This window comes from Hordeum vulgare, chromosome 7H, assembly GCF_904849725.1.
Source record: "Hordeum vulgare subsp. vulgare chromosome 7H, MorexV3_pseudomolecules_assembly, whole genome shotgun sequence".
Taxonomy (NCBI): Eukaryota; Viridiplantae; Streptophyta; class Magnoliopsida; order Poales; family Poaceae; genus Hordeum; species Hordeum vulgare.
Genome location: NC_058524.1, coordinates 546281084 through 546300581, shown reverse-complemented (window position 1 = coordinate 546300581; position 19498 = coordinate 546281084). Strand labels below are relative to the sequence as shown.

The 19498-nt window shown below is 44.7% G+C and overlaps 2 protein-coding genes across 2 annotated transcripts; one reads left to right on the top strand and one right to left on the bottom strand.

Annotated features, from left to right (window-relative positions):
• Positions 1-13109: 13109 nt before the first annotated feature.
• Positions 13110-16839, top strand: LOC123413134 (probable glucomannan 4-beta-mannosyltransferase 9). The gene is made up of 9 exons (XM_045106090.1): positions 13110-13783; positions 13947-14045; positions 14408-14660; positions 14766-14876; positions 15393-15529; positions 15663-15776; positions 15859-16058; positions 16174-16368; positions 16440-16839. Exons 1-9 carry the CDS (start codon positions 13505-13507, stop codon positions 16597-16599), a joined length of 1548 nt encoding a protein of 515 aa, XP_044962025.1. The 5' UTR covers positions 13110-13504; the 3' UTR covers positions 16600-16839.
• Positions 16840-17054: 215 nt separating this feature from the next.
• LOC123413135 (pentatricopeptide repeat-containing protein At4g16470) lies at positions 17055-18748 on the bottom strand. Its single transcript, XM_045106091.1, has one exon. The coding sequence runs from the start codon at positions 18658-18660 to the stop codon at positions 17395-17397; it is 1266 nt and encodes a 421-aa protein (XP_044962026.1). The 5' UTR covers positions 18661-18748; the 3' UTR covers positions 17055-17394.
• Between the last annotated feature and the right edge of the window lie 750 nt (positions 18749-19498).

Here is a 19498-nt window from a genome sequence, read left to right as displayed (position 1 = left end):
ACATTCCTGTTGGACAACCTCAAGCATTCCTTCCCGTGCATTTCCAGTGCATTGGTTCTTCCTTTATCCTTTGAGGTGGTATTATAGCACTCTTGTTAGTGTAGGAGCCTCGAAGAAAATTCCTTTCAAGTATGAGATAATTAAACCCACCAATTCTATGATCATGAGATATTTTCAACCCATGATTTCTTCATTGAGCTATCTTGGTTTGGATGTCACCTAAAGCTTTTCCTATGGATTGTTGCTATCATGGTGCTTGTCATTAATCCAAGTTCTCAATGTATCCTCTTGGTGTAAGGAATTGATCATATCTTGTTTCTGGTAGTGGCTGGTTGTCACTTCATTAGTTTGAAAAGGTTTCCATAAGCCCACTACTATCTTGTTCTTTTCGTTGTTGTTTTTCCAACAACGTCGTCCAATTCTTCTTGCAAGGGTGCTTGTCAAGTTCATTTGAGATAGTAGTTGTCATTCTCTCTTCATTCTCTTCTTCCGTATGAGCTAGTTCATATTCTCTTCTTCCGGAGGCATTGTGTTGTTGCTCTTTTGGGTCTATTATGTTGTTCTATCAAGATCATGGTGTTCCCTTGCTCTATTTACTTGTTTGTTGTGAATATTGTCTATTTCTTCCATCTTATCGAATTTTTTGTCCCATTTTCCTATCGAAGTGCTGCCGAAATTTTCCGTGAATTCTTGCTTCTTTCTCATATCATTCCTCATCTCTTTGCAACGTTCAAGGATCGTTGGTTTCACTCGTTTGTCAAAGAAGCGACTAAGTTTTTACCTCTTGTTCTTTCTCATCCTCTCCCCCTTTCATTCTTGGATCTCGGGGCGAGATCCTCTTGTAGTGTAGGAGAGTTGTGACAGCCCGAGACCGACGCCTCAGAAGATTCCCCTTCTTTTCCGTTTCCGTTGTGTGGGTATTTTTATTTCTTGCATCATCATCGCATCATGCGCATCATCAGCATTGCATCGGCATCTCCGTTGCCGCCAGTTTTTCAAACTTGCATCTCTTGTTAGTTGCCGGTTCTCGTCGTTGTCCGTACTGAGCCCGACCGCACTCGCACGCGCCCGCGGCATCGTTCGAAACCCTGTTTTAAAAGTGTGCGTAAAACTTTCTCTGATCGGGTTGAGATTTGATGTGCGGTCTTATTTTAATATAGCTAGGCCGCCTGTCGAATTTTGTCGCGATCGGAGACCGTCTGGTACCCGAACGGTCGACCGTAGCGGCACCGTATTTGGTCTACCGTCGGACGTTTTTCGGTGTTTTAAAATCGCGTTGCCGCACTGCACCGTTCCCATCTCTTCCCCGGCTAACCTACTCTACACGTTCACTTAGCCGACCCCACGTTCGAGTTCGTACGATTCCGATCGCGTGGGCGAAAATGGGGCCGAATTCGGATAACCCTAGCCCCCCGTTTGTCTATATATAGACCCCCTTCCTAGTATTTTTGGACAGCAACCCCTACCTCGGAAAGCGCGCCCACCTACCCCTAACCCTAGCCTCTCCCGCAGCCACTCTCCCGTCCCCGCCGCAGCATCCCAGTTCGGGACCGCCCCGGGCCGAAGCGGGCCCCGAAGGCCCATCCGGCCGCCGCTGCCGCCCGTAGCGCTTCGCGTCGCCCGTGCCCGAGAGATCCCTCGTCGTCGGCTTCCCCTCGCCTCTCCCTCGACGGAGACCCCCTGCCTTCCTCGCTCGTCGTGCCGTCTCCTGCAAGCCGCCGGCCGCCGCCTACCCAGCCCGCTGCCGGCCGCCGCAGTCCGGCCCCGTTGCCAGATCTGCGCCGCCGCCATGCGATGTCAGCCCGCGCCGCCTCTGCACGCCGCCCAGCAGCCGGATCCGTCTTGCCCCACCGCCGGCGTGCCGCCCTCTGCTGGATCCGCCCGACCTTGCCTCCCTCCGCGCTCGACGGACCCGCTGCCGCCCATGCACGTAGCGCCGCCGCCTGCCTCCCGATCTGGACGAGGGGAGCCGCCCCAGCGCCCTGCTCGCCAAATGGGCCGGCCTTGCCCGTGTGGGCCGCGCCTGCAGCGAGCGCCCTCGGCCCAGCCTCCCCATTCGGCCTCCTCTTCCCCAGTTGTGCCTCCTCCACCGACCTGGGCCAGGCCCAAGGTGAGACTGCCCCGATCCCCACTAATTTCATACGCGTGCGCTGTTTTGTTATGTAGCGCCTGCCACTTTCGGCCCGTTTAGACTTTAGGTGTTTTTGTGCGATTTAATTCTTTTCCGGGAGATTAGATATTTTAAACGACCGTAACTTTTAATCCGTATGTCGGATCGTAGTGGATTAGATATGCATTTCGTGTAGAATTTCGCGTAGGTTTCAAATTTGGTACTTGCATATTTGTTTAACACCGTTTAGCGTGCCGAATGCATCGTTTTGTATGATGTTTCAATAGGATCCATTCCATAGTTATTTCTCGTGCGTGTTCGGATTGCCCGTATACCGTAGATTAAATGTCCATGTTTTAGGGACCATTTTTCCATGTATTTTAGAGCGGTCATTTGTATTTTTGCATGTAGGGAATTGCCGCTAATTTATTTTCCCGCGTATAAGTTATTTTCTCGCATTTATGTGTGGCATTATTTTGTATTGCAACCACACATATTTTATATGTTTCCGGGGTAGAAAAATCCATGGGATTTTTCTGTGCAATTAGTTTTAGCTTTTGAGTAAGTTAGTTCGCGCGATATATTGTCGTGATGTCCTTTTGTTTAATTCGTAGGATTTATTCCGTGCTTCGTTTGACGGAGTTGTCAACAAGGGAGTTGTTCTTGGGTGTTTAGACTAGCCCCTGGTATTTTTGGTTGCAATAGAAATGCATGTTTAGGTGTGGTTTGATTGCTCTAAAGTTGCTAGAAATAGTGTTGTTTTGGAGGAGCTGAAATATTTCTAAGTCTGGAATCTGTTATATTTTGTTGCTGTCTTGTCTTGATTGTATCTTGTGATCTGTAGCTCTTTTGAGGTTGGTCCAATGGAGTTAGTTGTAGCCCTTGTGTTTCTCTAGCGTGCTGTAAATTTTCATGCCATTTGGTGCCCTGTAGCTATAGGTTTTGCTGCTGTCAATATGGCTTTAGATCGAAAACTGCACTTTCATGAGGTGTTATTTTCACTAAGTCTGAAATAGAGTGTGAGATGCCATCTTGTGTCTTCTTTCCCTAGTGATCTTTGCTGCCATGGTAGTAGTTGTTAGTTGTTTGTGGTAGTGCTTCTTGCCCTCTTTCGTGACATGCCTTGGTTGATTATATTTGAGTTGAGTAGCTCGTAGTTGTGGGGCGTAGAAAATACTATGTGGCTGATTTTGGCAGTTTGTAGTGATTTCTTATTTTGCTCGTAGTTGTTGAACCGTAGCTCCGATTGGATCGTGTCCTACATGAAACTTGCTTAGAATCTCGTGTAGTTTCATTTTATCTTGCTGGTTGTATGTTTTGAAGTGCTCGTGACCGTCGTTGCACACATATTGCATTCATGCCATCATATCTTGCGGTGCTTGTAACTTTTGACCCGTAGCTCCGTTGGAGATGTTCACTATGTGTAGATTGCTTGAAATGATGCGTAGGATCACGTGAACCTATTTTTTTTGCTGTTTAAGAATTAATTAAATGTGTTAATTCAGATCTGGTCAGAATTGTAAATTAACATGTGAGGTCGTCTCGGAGATGCTATATGTCATTTCCGACCTCATTTAAAAAGCCTAGATAGGTAGTTTAATTATGCTTCACCTCTTTCCATGTTTAACCACATTTAATAATGTCGTGTATCTAATCGGGATAGAACTAAGTGATTAACGTGGAGTTTCGTCAACATACAACTCGTTGCATATTGAACTTCACTTAATGTGTAGTGTTTGATTGTGTGGATTGTCATGTCGTGACTAGCATGTTTTCAGCTGCTCATGCATCATTTGTGTTGTGCATCGTGTGGTGAATTCCGTGTGTTGATTTGTGTTTCCGGTTTGCTTCGTCTCGATAGAGTTCCGCAGCGTGCCGGATTGTGAGGACCCGTTTGACTACGTCGGTTCGTCTGCTTCACGGAGGCATTCTTCTTCCAAGCGGGATCTCAGGCAAGATGACCATTTCCCAGATACCATTACTATCATTGCCATGCTAGTTATTTCGATGCTATCGTTTATGTCTCGTTGCCTACCACATGTTAAATATCAGCCTCTCAACAATGCCATGAAACCTTCAACCTGTTCAACCTAGCAAACTACTGATTGGCTATGTTACTGCTTGCTTAACCCTGTGTTAGCGTTGCTAGTTGCAGATGCAGTTGCTTCCATGTGAAAACATGGGTTCCTTGTTATATCATCATATTACATGCTATTTAATTTAATGCACCTATATACTTGGTAAAAGGTGGAAGGCTCGGCCTTTCTAGCTTGGTGTTTTGTTCCACCTTTGCCCCCTTAGTTTTGGCTACCAGTGTTATGTTCCATAAATGAGCGCTCCTAACACGACCGGGGTTGTTATGGGGACCCCCTTGATAATTCGTATTAGATTAAAGCTGCTCTGGCAAGGCCCAACTTTGGTACTACATTTGCCTAAACACCTAATAAAATTGCATAGGGACTTTCCGGACCCCGAGGATAATTTTAATCAACCCCCGGGCCAGTGCTCCTCCTGAGTGTTGGCCCCACCTGAGCGATGTCCGTCGCCCCTCTGGTCACCCGGAGGTTTAGCGATCCCGACGTCTAGCTCATCCGCCGTGTCCTGAGAACGAGGTACGCGACTCCTATCGGGATCATCGACACGTCGGGCGGCCTTGCTGGAATAGTTTTACCTTTGACGAAATATCTTGTGCATCAGGATTCCGGTGATGCTTTGGGTAATCTCAGAGTTGAGGTTTTCCACTAGGGAATCCGACAAGATCGCGAGCTTCGTGATTGAGGATTTCTATGCGGCTTGTGGTAATTTGTGATGGACTAGTTGGAGCACCCCTGTAGGGTTAAATCTTTCCGGAAAGCCGTGCCCGCGGTTATGTGGCAACATGGAAGCTTTGTTTAACACTGGTTCTAGATAACTTGAAGTCAACTTAATTAAAACTTGCCAACTGTGTGCGTAACCGTGACTGTCTCTTTCGTGAGTTCCTTCTAGTCACGGTGTTCAGGATCATTTATTTGATCAACAGTAGTCCACGTCCGCTATGCGTAGATCTTCCCCCCTCTTATTCTTGTACTCGTAAGCTTAGCCATCAAATATATGCGTAGTCGCTGCTGAAACCTCACCACTGAACCATACCTCACCCATTAAGCTTTGCTAGTCTTGATACCTTTGGAAATGAGATTGCTGAGTCCCCTGTGGCTCACAGATTACTACAACACCAGTTGCAGGTACATGTAAAGGTTACTTGACGCGAGCGCGTTGATTGTTCATTTGGAGTTGCTTCTTCTTCATCTTCTTCATCGATCTAGGATGGGTTCCAGGCCGGCAGCTTGGGATAGCAAGGATGGACGTCGTTCTTCTTTTCTCGTTTGTTTTCGTCCGTAGTCGGACCCTGCTTTTACTCTTGATGATTATCTAATGTACTGATGTGACTCTGATGTAGCTTGTGGCGAGTGTAAGCCAATTCTATTATATATCTCTTCTTTTCAGTACATGTACTTGTACCGATATCCATTCTTGCGACACGACGAGATGTGCTTCTATCCCTGATGAGGCCTTCGTGCCAAATAGAGGATAGGGTCGCATCTTGGGCGTGACATGGACCTAAGCCTGAAACAGAGTGTTATTATTGCAAGGGACTGGGTCACTGGAAGCGCAACTGTCCTAGCTCTAAGGCTGGACCTAAGAAGGCGGCCAAGGAAAAATCAGGTATATTTGATATACATGTTATTGATGTGTACTTAACCAGCTCTCGTAGTAGTGCCTGGGTATTCGATACCGATTTTGTTGCTCATATTTGCAACTCAAAATAGGAACTGCGGAATAAGCGAATGCTGGGGAAGGATGAAGTGACGATGCGCGTGGGAAATGGTTCCAACGTTGATGCAATCGCCGTCAGCACAGTTTCACTTCAATTACCATCAAGATTAGTTATGAACTTAAATAATTGTTGTTTAGTGCGTGTGTTAAGCATGAACATTATATCTCGATCTTGTTTATTGCAAGACGGTTACTCGTTTAAGTCAAAAAATAATAGTTGTTCTATTTCTATGAGTGATAACTTTTATGGTCATGCACCCAATGTGAGAGGATTGTTCATATTGAATCTTGATAGCGATGATACGCATATACATAACATTGAGACCAAAAGAGTTAGAGTTAACAATGATAGCGCCATGTTTTTGTGGCACTGCCGCTTATGTCATATTGGTGTAAAGCGCATGAAGAAACTCCATTCCTATGGACTTTTGGAGTCACTTGACTTTGATTCACTTGACACGTGCAAACCATGCCTCATGGGCAAGATGACTAAGAATCCATTCTCCGGAACAATGGAGCGTGCAAGTGACTTGTTGGAAATCATACATACCGATGTGTGCGGTCCGATGAGTGTGGAGGCGCGCGGCGGATATCTTTATTTTCTCACCTTCACTGACATCTGAGTAGATATGGTTATGTCTACTTGATGAAGCACAAGTCTGAAACGTTTGAGAAGTTCAAGCAATTTCAGAGTGAAGTTGAAAATCATCGTAACAAGAAGATCAAGTTCCTACGGTCTAATCGTGGGGGTGGATATCTGAGTTTCGAGTTTGGTGCTCACTTAAGACTATGTGGAATTGTTTTACAGTTGACACCGCCTGGAACACCACAACGTAATGGTGTGTCCGAACATCGTAATCGTACTTTATTAGAGATGGTGTGATGTATGACGTCTCTTACCGATTTGTCGTTATCGTTTTGGGGTTATGCATTAGAGACAGCTGCATTCACTTTAAATAGGGCACCATCAAAATCCGTTGAGACGACACCATACGAACTGTGGTATGGCAAAAGACCAAAATTATCGTTTCTTAAAGTTTGGGGATGTGATGCTTATGTCAAAAAGCTTCAGCCTGAAAAGCTGGAACCCAAAGCGGAAAAGTGCGTCTTCATAGGTTACCCAAAAGAGACAGTTGGGTATACCTTCTATCTCAAATCCGAGGGCAAAGTGTTTGCTGCTAACAACGGAGCTTTTCTTGAGAAGGAGTTTCTCTCAAAAGAATTGAGTGGGAGGAAGATAGAACTTGATGAGGTTGTCGAACCACTAATCCCTCTAGATGGTGGCGCAGGGCAAGGGGAAACCCGTGTCGTTGCGACGCCGGTTGAGGATGAAGTTAACGATGATGATCATGAAACTTCAGATCAAGTTCCTATCGGACCTCGCAGGTCGACAAGATCACGTACTACTCCTGAGTGGCACGTAATCCTGTTTTATCAATTATGTTGTTAGGCAACAATGAACATGCGAATTATGAAGAAGCAATGGTGGGCCCGAATTCCAACAAATAGCTGGAGCCATGAAGTCCGAGATAGGATCCATGTACGAGAACAAAGTGTGGACTTTGGAAGTACTACCTGAAGGCCGCAAGGCTATTCAGAACAAATGGATCTTTAAGAAGAAGACGGACGCGAACGGTAATGTGACCATTTATAAAGCTCGACTTGTGGCAAAGGGTTGTTGCTTGATAACTGGATCACATCATTAGGAGAATCATGTGATGGACTAGACCCAAACTGTAAATGTAGCATATTGGTCGTGTCGTTTTATTGCTATTGTTTTCTGCGTGTCAAGTATTTATTCCTATGACCATGAGATCATATAACTCACTAGCACCGGAGGAGTACCTTGTGTGCATCAAACGTCACAACGTAAATGGGTGACTATAAAGGTGTTCTACAGGTATCTCCGAAGTGTCCGTTGAGTTAGTATGGATCAAGACTGGCATTTGTCACTCTGTGTGATGGAGAGGTACCTCGGGGCCCACTCGGTAATACAACATCACACACAAAGCCTTGCAAGCAATATGACTAAGTGTAAGTCACGGGATCTTGTATTACGGAACGAGTAAAGAGACTTGCCGGTAACGAGATTGAAATAGGTATGCGGATACCGACGATCAAATCTTGGGCAAGTAACATACCGAAGGACAAAGGGAATGGCATACGGGATTATATGAATACTTGACACTGAGGTTCAACCGATAAGATCTTCGAAGAATATGTAGGATCCAATATGGGCATCCAGGTCCCGCTATTGGATATTGACCGAGGAGTGCCTCGGGGCATGTCTACATAGTTCTCGAACCCGCAGGGTCTGCACACTTAAGGTTCGGCGATGTTTTAGTATAGTTGAGTTATATGTGTGGTTACCGAATGTTGCTCGGAGTCCCGGATGAGATCACAGACATCACGAGGGTTTCCGGAATGGTCCGAAAACGGAGATTGATATATAGGATGGTTTCATTTGGTTACCGGAAAGTTTCGGGCAATTCCGGTAGTGTACTGGGAGTGACGAATGGGTTCCGGGAGTTCACCGGGAGGGGCCCACCCACCTGGAAGTGATCCCAAGGCCATATGGTGGCGCCACAAGTCCCTAGTGGGTTGGTAGAGTCAGCCCAAGGGGCCCATGGCGCCACATAGGAAATACCAAAAGAAAATAAAAGGGAAAAAGGAAAAAGGGGAGGTGGGAAGGAAGGAGTGGACTCCTTCCCCCAAACCGAATTGGGGTGGGAGTCCATCTCCTCCCTTGCCAGCGCACCCCTTGAGGGCTTGGCCCTCAAGGCAAGCCTCCTCCCCCTCCCTTCTATATATAGTGGTCATTTAGGGTTGATTTGAGACAACTTTTGCCACGTGCAACTCAACCCTAAACCACATAGTTCCACCTCTAGATCGGATTTATGCGGAGCTCGGGCGGAGCCGTGCAGGAGTAGATCATCACCACCACCGGAGCGTCGTCACGCTGCCGAGAACTCATCTACTTCTCTGTCTTGCTTGCTGGATCAAGAAGGCCGAGATCATCGTCGAGCTGTACGTGTGCTGAACGCGGAGGTGCCGTCCGTTCGGCTCTAGATCGGAACAGATCGTGGGACGGATAGCGGGACGGTTCGTGGGGCGGATCGAGGGACGTGAAGACGTTCCACTACATCAACCACGTTTCTTAACGCTTCCTGTTGTGCGATCCACAAGGGTACGTAGATCCAAATCTCCTCTCGTAGATGGACATCACCATGATAGGTCTTCGTGTGCGTAGGAGAATTTTTGTTTCCCATGCAACGTTTCCCGACATATTGGTGCAAGGAAATGCACTCGTTTTTGTCGTGATCAACTGAAAGTTGGTTGTTAGATATTTACAACTTTGTTATTGTATGTGGTTGCACCTCGGGTTGGTGTTAATTCAATTGTCATTGTTTTACTTTCTTTATTATGACAATCGTTGCTTTTGTTCCGAATAATTGACCTTCTCATTCTCAACTTTGGCATTTAGAACTTAGACATAACACAGTGAATATAGATGGGTACTTTGGTAACTTGTTTATGTGCATTGGATAACTACGTGTTATAAAGGTATTTTCCATGTATTCATTACTTATTGCATATATATCCAAAGATAATTGTACGTGAACATCATGCTTTATGTAAGGTACCATCTCAATTCAAAAGTTCGCTTCTTTCTTGTTAGCCATCCTACATGCTTGAGGACGATCATGTATACGTCTAAATCTTCTTTATAATTTTTGAAGTTTCTATGTCAATTTTTAATAATTTTATGCAATATTTTATAACTTTTGGGCTAACCTACTAATAAATTGTCAAAGCCAAGGATTGCATTTTTTTTATGATGATGATTTAAAAAATGTAATAGGCACGAGGAGAGAGAGGTTAGCCTTGATGGACAGGTGGTGCCTTAGAATTTCAATATTTGGGTTCAATGCTGCATAAAGAGCACTCTTGAATACATTTTGACAATTTTTTAAAATTTCAAGTTTCAAATATTAAAACTTGATAGTGGTAACCTTATGTTTTGTCAAGTTTCAGCAAGTCTCAATTATCAAAACTTAATATTAAACCATAAAACCTAAAATATTACAAACATAAACCTAAAACCCTAAACCCAAACACAAAATGAATGAAGATATTTGGTAGGAAAACCTTAGTATTATGAATTAAAATTTGGCAGAAAAAACGTAGTATTACCAATTAAAATTTAGTATTACGAATTAGTATTATTAATTAAAATCTTAATATTTGAATTACGAATTAAAACTTTGCAGGAAAAACTTAGTATTATGAATTAAAATTTTAATATATGAAACTGATGAAATTTCAAAACTTGTCAAAATGTATTAAATATTGTTTTTTAATACTCGTCACAAGGATCGCATATATGCAAACGAAACATATATTGGTCTTTTAGTTCAAAAGATATAAGAAATTCAAGATTGGAATTCAAATGAGAAAGAAAACATGGGAGAGAGAAACTAACATGGCGTGGGATAAAGGTGGGCGAATAATAATTAAGTGCTAAGCCATTAGCATGTTTCTTAATCATGATAGAGAATCAACGGCCCGCAAAATGTGTGCGTAAATCTCTGCGCGTCAGATTTTCCCGCTAAAATGGCAGCTAGGGTCTATTCGCGGCTTACATGGATGGATACTTTGTTTAATGTTTGTTGCACGCATCAAAGGTACCTTTTCTAGTGTTTGTCGCAAGCATTAAATTGAGTCTGAAACCTATGAGTGGTCCATCTCCCCTTAGAACTTCTAATAGAAACCTACTTTTAGTTGTAGGACATGTGATCGAGTGACTCAAATATTGGTTTGTTTTGTACTGGTAGGACCTGATTATTGGCCTCATTAATAGTTTTTGTGTCAAACCACTTTCAAGAAAGAAGTGCCGACAATAGTAACGATCTACGTGAGACATAGTGATCTACAAGAAAAATACAAAAAGTGATTACCCCAAATGAGTTAACATCGAGTAATTTACTTACAAAAGCAACTTTGTCTGCCCTATCCTTCTAGTTACGCTTTGCCAAGTTGTCATTGGTCGTAATAATCCCATGGGAGAGGTACCAAACAAAGATTTTAAACTTCACATGTGATTCAAGTTTTCAAAGAAGCCAAACCGACAATGTGTATTTGCTAGATCCCTTTGCATGGATTGTACAATGATTGGGTGCACGTGTCAAGGACACCTCCAAGCAGTCTAGCATTTCGGCCTAGGTCAATAACTTTGCAGGAATTAGATCTCTCATAAAGCGAATATTGCTTTTGGCTCCCGAGCTCACTGGAGGCCTTTAAATTCAAACTTCAAATTCAACAAAAATTTATATTTTAATATTTCAAAAAATTCTGAAAAAATACATAGATAGATGAAGGTATAATACACAAGTGTGTAAATTTTCAGAACAAAATACGTTGAAATGAGGGCTGTGCAAAAAAGACAAATCTCAAACTTTTTAACACATGTTACTATTCATAATTTCAGATCATGAATTTGTCTTTTTTATACAGATCGCGTCTCAAAGTATTTCGACTTGAAATTTTACACGCACACGAATCACATCCTTGTTTAGTTGTATATTTTTTTCTGATTTTTTGGAACTCAAATTTTTAAATTTTGAATTTTTCAAATATTTCGGCCTCCATGGCTCCCGGGAGCCAAAAAGCCATTCTCCTCATAAAGCTGACATTTATCAGCACCGAGCACCTCAGTTCCACCACGCTGCACCTAGCAAGGAACACGTGCAAAAAAACATGGTAGCACATTAATAGCATATTAGTCTTATTGCATCAACAGTAGAAAACATACAGTCACGTTGAAATACAATACTTCATGATGGTATTGATAGCGAGATTGATAGGCCTATTTGAATATCATAGAATATTTATTGGTTATATTTTTATCATTAAATAATTAACATATAACAAGTACTCCCTCCGTTTCAGTTTATAAGTCCGACACGTGTATCTAGGTCGTCAATTTGACCAACTTAATGAGAGACATATATTACAAAAAAATATATCATTAGAAACTTTAGATGTTCTATTTTCTAATGATATAATTTTTATGTGAAATAATATATTTTATATAAGTCAAATTGACGACCTAGGTACACGTGCATGTCTTATAAACTGTGACGGAGGGAGTACAAAAGAATAAGCCAACGCCAACGTATTTATTGCCATATGTCATACCAAACACATTTGACATACAAGAAACGGAAACCTTCACAATGCATATCTTGAAAGATACTAAGACTTTAAAACCTTGTGATAACATTTGTTAAATGAGTGCACACCAATATCAACTATATCATGTCTTATCAAATATTGCGTGAACGCACATGCACATATGTCAAATAGTACAATTACTCACGCAAACTTCTGAATAAAAATTAGCACAATTAGACCACAGATTTGGATCCAAACAACATAAGACTCATGGTTCTGTCACATGGAAGCAACCATGGAGTTGTTTCTAGTTTGATCTAGACATAGGATCAAAGTACCATCAAACATGTGGACATGTAAAATCCAAAGTATTGCAAGATTTTTTTAGCACGCAACATAAAACTTGTGGTATCACGATATCATGGTTTGATCCGTTACCATGTAAGAAACTTGTGTTGTTAAAAATTCCATGTCCGAAGCCCGCACATCACTATTTGTTTGTAGCTAGAAGTAGGCTGCAAAACCTGCCCTATTATGTTTTCCCACACAAGACTTTCTTCTGTGCGATGAAATCGTGCATCCGTGTAATTGAACGTGTCCTATCTTTTTTCTGAAACAAAGAAAAAAATTTACCTCGTATATTAATTAAAAAGCAGATACTCTTAAATTTTGATAGAGCGCGCCCATTGAATTGGACATGTCTTATCAAAAGTTAAGAGTATAAGGTCTTAAATTTTGGTAAGACAAATGGAACCACGGCTTGCAAACACATTAATCGGGTTTATGTACATGCACATCCTCCTGTATCCATGAGTACAACAAATGCAACCACTAACTCATACAATCTAGACCTAATTAAACTGATTTTGGGTCGACAAGTAATAGCAAATCATTAAATCCACCATATCGTGCAAAGTATGAACTGCTAAATTGATCATACCGCGCACGAAATGGTACAACCAATATAGGCTCATAAAAAATCAGCGTAATAACGAATAAAGCGAATTTTACACAAAATACAAAAGGTAACGTAGAACAATATACCATATCGATATCATGCAAAGCATCACTGCACCATATCAATAACTAGCTACAACCACGGCCAAATACATATTATCAGCAGTCAGCGCAATCGGAGTGGTGATACGGAGCATTTTGGAGATCCAATCTGTATCTTTTACGCCTTAAATCGAGCAACAAAATACCGCCCCTACCCGACTTCATCGCCTCCGTCCCTCTCGCTCCTCTCCCTCCTTTTAAACCCCCGCCTTTGATCCCACCACCAGCACCACCCTGAAGACAGAGACAAACACACCCCGAGCTCCACGCAGGAGCAGCCACGCTCCATTCCTGTGATCTTGTCGCTGCTAGTTTGCTCGCCTCTCGTCTGCTCGCGTATGTGCTGCCATGGAGGCGGCGGAGCAGCTCGCGGTGGTGTGGAAGCAGGCCCGCGGCCCGGTGATCGTGCCGCTGCTGCGCGCGTCCGTGATGGTCTGCCTCGCCATGTGCGTGATCCTGTTCGTGGAGAAGGTGTACATGGCCGTCGTGGTCGTGGCGATGAGGCTGCTCGGCCGCCGCCCCGAGCGGCAGTGGCGGTGGGAGCCCGTCCGCGACGACGACCCCGAGCTCGGCAGCGCCGCCTACCCCATGGTCCTCGTCCAGATCCCCATGTACAACGAACGCGAGGTGAGCAGTACACAACACACTTCACAATCACACGTCTGTGTGCTCTTGGCTGCTGACAATCACACGCCATTTATTAGCCAAATCTGTCGCTGTAATGTTGTCATCGGGTAAAAATGGTAGTGCGAGTTCTCCTTGCTCATTTTTTTACGTGGTTGACTCACAGGTTTACCAGAAGTCGATCAGGGCGGCGTGCGGGCTGTCCTGGCCGTCGGATCGGATCATCATCCAGGTGCTCGACGACTCCACGGACCCCGCCATCAAGGTAAACCGATCGAATAGAATGGTCTCCAAGATCCAGCACATGTCCAGTATCCATAAGACTGGGGTAGTCCAGACTGCAGCAAGCACAAGAATGTGTACACGCACTTAGCATATCAGTACACGGATTGTTAGCTTCTTTTACAATTGCTACGTACTCCCTCCGTTCCTAAATATAAGCCTTTTTAGAGATTTCACTGGAAGACTACACACGAAGCAAAATGAGTGAATCTGTGGTCTAAAATATGTATATTTAGGAACAGAGGGAGTACGTGCCATTGACGTCAACTGCATGCATGCATATGCACGGGTCCTGATGTTCTCTTTCCGTGATCGTCGTATACCACACGGACACGTACGGTGCAGGAGCTGGTGCAGGTGGAGTGCCAGCGGTGGGCAAAGAAGGGCGTGAACATCAAGTACGAGATCCGGGACAACCGGCGTGGGTACAAGGCCGGCGCGCTCAAGGAAGGCATGAAGCACGGCTACGTCAAGGACTGCGACTACGTGGCCATCTTCGACGCCGACTTCCAGCCAGAGCCCGACTTCCTGACCCGCGCCATGCCCTTCCTCATCCACAACCCCGAGATCGCCCTCGTCCAGGCCCGATGGGTATTCGGTACGTCGGCAGCGGTGTCCCTTCTTGTTTTGGCCGAAATTATGTACTGCATGGTTATGACATTTCTCTTGCTGTTGCTGCTGCTGCTTCTGTGATGGTGAGCAGTGAATGCAAATGAGTGCTTGATGACAAGGATGCAGGAGATGTCCTTGGACTATCACTTCAAGGTGGAGCAAGAAGTGGGTTCCTCAGCTTATGCCTTCTTTGGTTTCAATGGTAATAAATCTTCCATTTGTGAGGCCTCTCTGTTTCCTTCTTACCATTTGTATGCATCAGACTCTTTTTCCTATGTATATAAATAGGAAAAGGCAAACATGGCATCGAATCACACTGTCAGAAAACTGTATACAGTTGCATCTGTGTACCATTTGCCTTCTCTGCCAGCTCTTCCACAGAACAATACTAGGAAAACAAGGGACACAATGGTATACTAGAACAAGCATAGGTTGCAATTTGCAACATAATCAGAGTTACCATTAGGGAGATAAACAGTTGCACAAACGAGTTTGATTTTAGGCGGCTCTAAGTCTAACAGAGGAAGACGATCCAGAAAAATCACAAAGGTTGATCCAGAATTCCAGATATAACCATTGAAGGATCAAATTCCTCATATATATTTTCATGGAGTAACCAACAGAAAGTAGTACATACTTGACCATGGATTTTAGCAGCAGCCACGCTTTGCATCACCTGATCCTTCTTCTTATAACATGTAAAATGCTTGTTCAACAGGAACCGCTGGTGTGTGGCGCATATCTGCTCTGAATGAGGCAGGTGGCTGGAAGGACCGAACCACGGTCGAAGACATGGACCTGGCAGTCCGAGCAAGCCTCAAGGGATGGAAATTTGTGTACCTTGGTGATCTCAAGGTAAATATGCACCAGTAACCTATCAGTTCATTCAAGAAAACCACCGCATCACTTTGCACTCCATGTATATATGTTACCTTGCTGTTAAAATCCGAAATTGCTTCATTCTTGAACTGACAAATGTTGTTTTCAGGTAAAAAGTGAGCTCCCAAGTACGTTCAAAGCATTTCGTTACCAGCAACATAGATGGTCGTGCGGGCCGGCAAATCTGTTCAGGAAAATGTTGATGGAGATTGTGAAAAATCAGGTCACTTGCACCAAGCTAGTGTATTTTGAAATTTCTGTTATGGATAAAATTTATTGCTAACAAGCTATTGATCTCGATGCAGAAAGTGACGCTTTGGAAGAAAATCTACGTCATCTACAACTTCTTTTTCGTGCGCAAGATAATCGGGCACATTTTGACGTCTGTATTTTACTGCCTTGTTATCCCAGCCACAGTCTTTGTTCCTGAAGTTGAGATACCAAGGTGGGGTTACTTCTACATTCCAACCGTTATCACCCTTCTCAATGCTGTTGGGACTCCAAGGTACGAATCATCTATACATATGTGCAATTTGTTTAAAAGTTGATGAACCTAAACCGCCTGACTTCTGAGATATCGAAACATGTGTATTAACATAAGAAATCATCAATTGATGCAGGTCTTTTCACTTGGTTATCTTTTGGGTCCTGTTTGAGAATGTCATGTCATTGCATAGAACAAAGGCGACCTTCAGCGGTCTACTGGAGCTAGGGAGGGTGAATGAGTGGGTGGTGACAGAAAAGCTTGGTGATGTTCTGAAGATGAAAGTACAAAGCAAAGTTAGCAAGAAGCTGCGAATGCGGATAATACAAAGGTACATTATCATAATTCGCTTACTCATGTGCATCTCTCAACTCTCGTAGCTAAACTTTAATATGGAATCAGGTTGCATCTTTTGGAGCTTGGTGTTGCAGCCTATATCTTCTTTTGTGGATGCTATGACCTTTTGTTTGGGAAAAGATATTACTATATCTTCCTCTTCATGCAATCCATCGCTTTCTTCATCGTCGGTGTGGGCTTTGTTGGGACAATTGTCCCCAACTGATAATACTATCAGTTTCACGGTGTAATGTTATCTAGAAAGATTCAGCGTAACAGCACCGGAAGAGAAGATATAGATAGGTTTGTTTTAGCTGATGATCAAGAAGTCTGTTTAGAGCCTCCGCATTATCGCATAGATTGTTGAAGTTTAATTGTTTGTCTTTAGTGTAATGTTGTACCAAAAGATTCAGTGTAAGAGCACATGTTTGTTTTAGCTGATAGGCATGTGCTGTCTGAAGCACATTACTCAGGTAATGATCAAGAAGGCTTTTAAGAGCCTCTGCATTACCGCAGTAGATTGCTGAAGTTTAATCGTTTGTCTGGAAAGATAAACACAAGGGGATTTGTTCATTCAGTCTTAGCACTTAGCAGGCAACGTTGTTGTGAGAAGAGGAAATAATGTCTGGTGCCTCAACTGTACCCATCCGAAATACTAAATGGATGATCTACCTGTTTATCTTCAGTTTTTACCCATAATTTATACTCCATCTCCCCTGTCAATTTGAAGTGCAATAAACATTTGGGAAATTTCACTCAGGCAACTGCTGTTGGAATCATAGTTAGTATGGCACTAGCTGACCTGAGTTTGTTGCTTCCAGAGAGATCAGCTGTTCTATCTCTTGTCCGAATGAATGACCGACTGTGCTGTGTCATTCAGAAACATCCCCTTCAGATGGTACTGCCTGTCAGTCCATGGATACAGCTGAACTTCAGACAAACCCCCTTGGACGTCATTCAACAAATCACAAGGATTTAATAACATCTTCGACCAGCAGCGATCGCCGATGCCATCCATAGCTCACACTCGAACAGAATGCTCGGAGACCGCACGGGCCAAGGCATTGCAGGCCTCATATATCTCCGAACAATCGTCGTGGTATGTGTCCCTGGCGAGAAAGATGTGCTTCTTCCCCTGGACTTCGACGGCGCTCCAAGCAGGGTCCTTTCGAATGCCGAGCGACTTCATGGCCTCGTGCATACCGGCCACGCTGTCCCACATCTGGCAGGTGGCGTACGTGTTCGCCAGGACGACGTACTTGCCGGCGTTCCCCGGCTGCAACCGAAAGAAGCGCGGCACGGCAAGCTCAAGTAGCCTCACGTCGCCATGCTTCCTGCAGGCGCCCAGCAGCGCGCCCCAGACCACCGAGTGCTCCTGGCAGTCCGGCAGGTTCTTGACGACCTCGTAGGCGTCGTGGAGCCTGCCGACCCTGGCAAGCATGTCGACCACCGCCGCATAGTGCGCGCCCTTCGGGGCGAGCCCGTAGTCTGATGGCATGGAGGAGAAGTGCCTCAGCCCCTCGTCGACGAGCCCGCCGTGCGCGCAGGCCGAGAGCACGGCGAGGAACGTCACGTCATTCGGCCGGAACCCGTCACGCGTCATCTCGTCGAAGAGCGCCAGCGCCTCGCGCACGTGCCCGTGCTGGCCGTGCCCGGAGATGAGCGCAGTCCACATGGTGACGTTCCGCTCCGGCGCGGCCGCGAACGCCCGGCGCGCGTCCTCGGCGCTGCTGCACTTGAGGTACATGTCGACCAGCGCGCTGTTGGCGAACAAGTTTCCGCTGACACGGTCCGACTTGACCATGACGCCGTGCACGCGCCGGCCGTGCTCCAGCGCGGCCATCCTGGCGCACGCGCAGAGCACCGACGCGAACGTGAACTGGTCCGGCCTCAGCCCCTCCGCCCGCATCAGGCCGAACATCTCCACCGCCTGCGCCTCCTCGGCCCCGCGCGCGCACCCGGATACCATCGCGTTCCATGCCACGACGTCCCTGCGCGGCATTCCGTCGAACAGGCCCCGGGCGACGCCGAGCTCCCCGATCTTGGCATAAAAGATCAGCAGCTTGGTGGCCATGTAGTCGCTGCATCTGAAGCCGGTGGAGACGATGCGCGCGTGGATCCTCTTGCCGAGCCTCGCGTCCCTCCGGTTCACGCACTCTTGCAGCAGAAGAGCGTAGGCGCTCGAGACGGGGCGGACGGCGCTCCGGTGGAGGAGGCTCACTGCCCGAGAGAGCTCCCCCGCGATGCACAGCGACCTCAGCTTTCGCGCTAGGCTACTCGAGTCCATGGCCTAGGGAAGCCAGGCAGGGCCAGAACAGGGGAATTAACCGCTAGCATGTTTTAGTTGCTCATCAAAAACATGTTGTTGTTCTGAATTCCAACGGAAACCTTCCTGTTTCGAAGTTTTTTTTTTTTTATGGCCTGTTTCGAAGTTAAAAACAAGGGTTTGCATATATCAGTCTATAGTTCTTAATAAATCTTTTGTAATGACCAATTAGGCCTAGGAAAATCTTAGACAAACCTTTTTTTCCACAGAGTGGCTAGGTCTTAGTAGAGTGAAATTTAGGGCCAGTTATTTTGCACGTTGTAGCCCGAAATTGTGTTTGGTGGCCGAGCTCCATGGAGGCCTTTAAATTTTAAATTTAAATAATGAGGGCTGTGTAAAAAAGACAAATATGAGGCATTTTTACACATGACACTATTCATCGTTTCAGGTCATGAATTTATCTTTTTTGTGCAGATCGTATTTTAAGGTATTTCATCCTTAATTTTTACACACATACACATAACACCATTCTTTACTTGCATATTTTTTCATATTTTTTTAAAACCAAAAAGTTTGAATTTTGAATTATTCAAAAATTCCGACCTTCATGGAGGCCGAGCTCCAAACGTCCGCTCTCCGTTGTAGCAGCTTATTATAAATAAGCTAGAAGCTAAAAATAACTCGTTTTAGAAAAGACAACTTAGTTTTTTTCACTTTCCTCTCCTTCACAATGTAAAAAAGACTGAGGTAGGATGGCTTTCCGCAGCTTCTTCACTTAAAAACAAAATGGTATATCATTGTGTTCTTATTGTTTGATCTTACTACATGAAGGTTGCCATCGTGTCGTCCCGCACCGAAC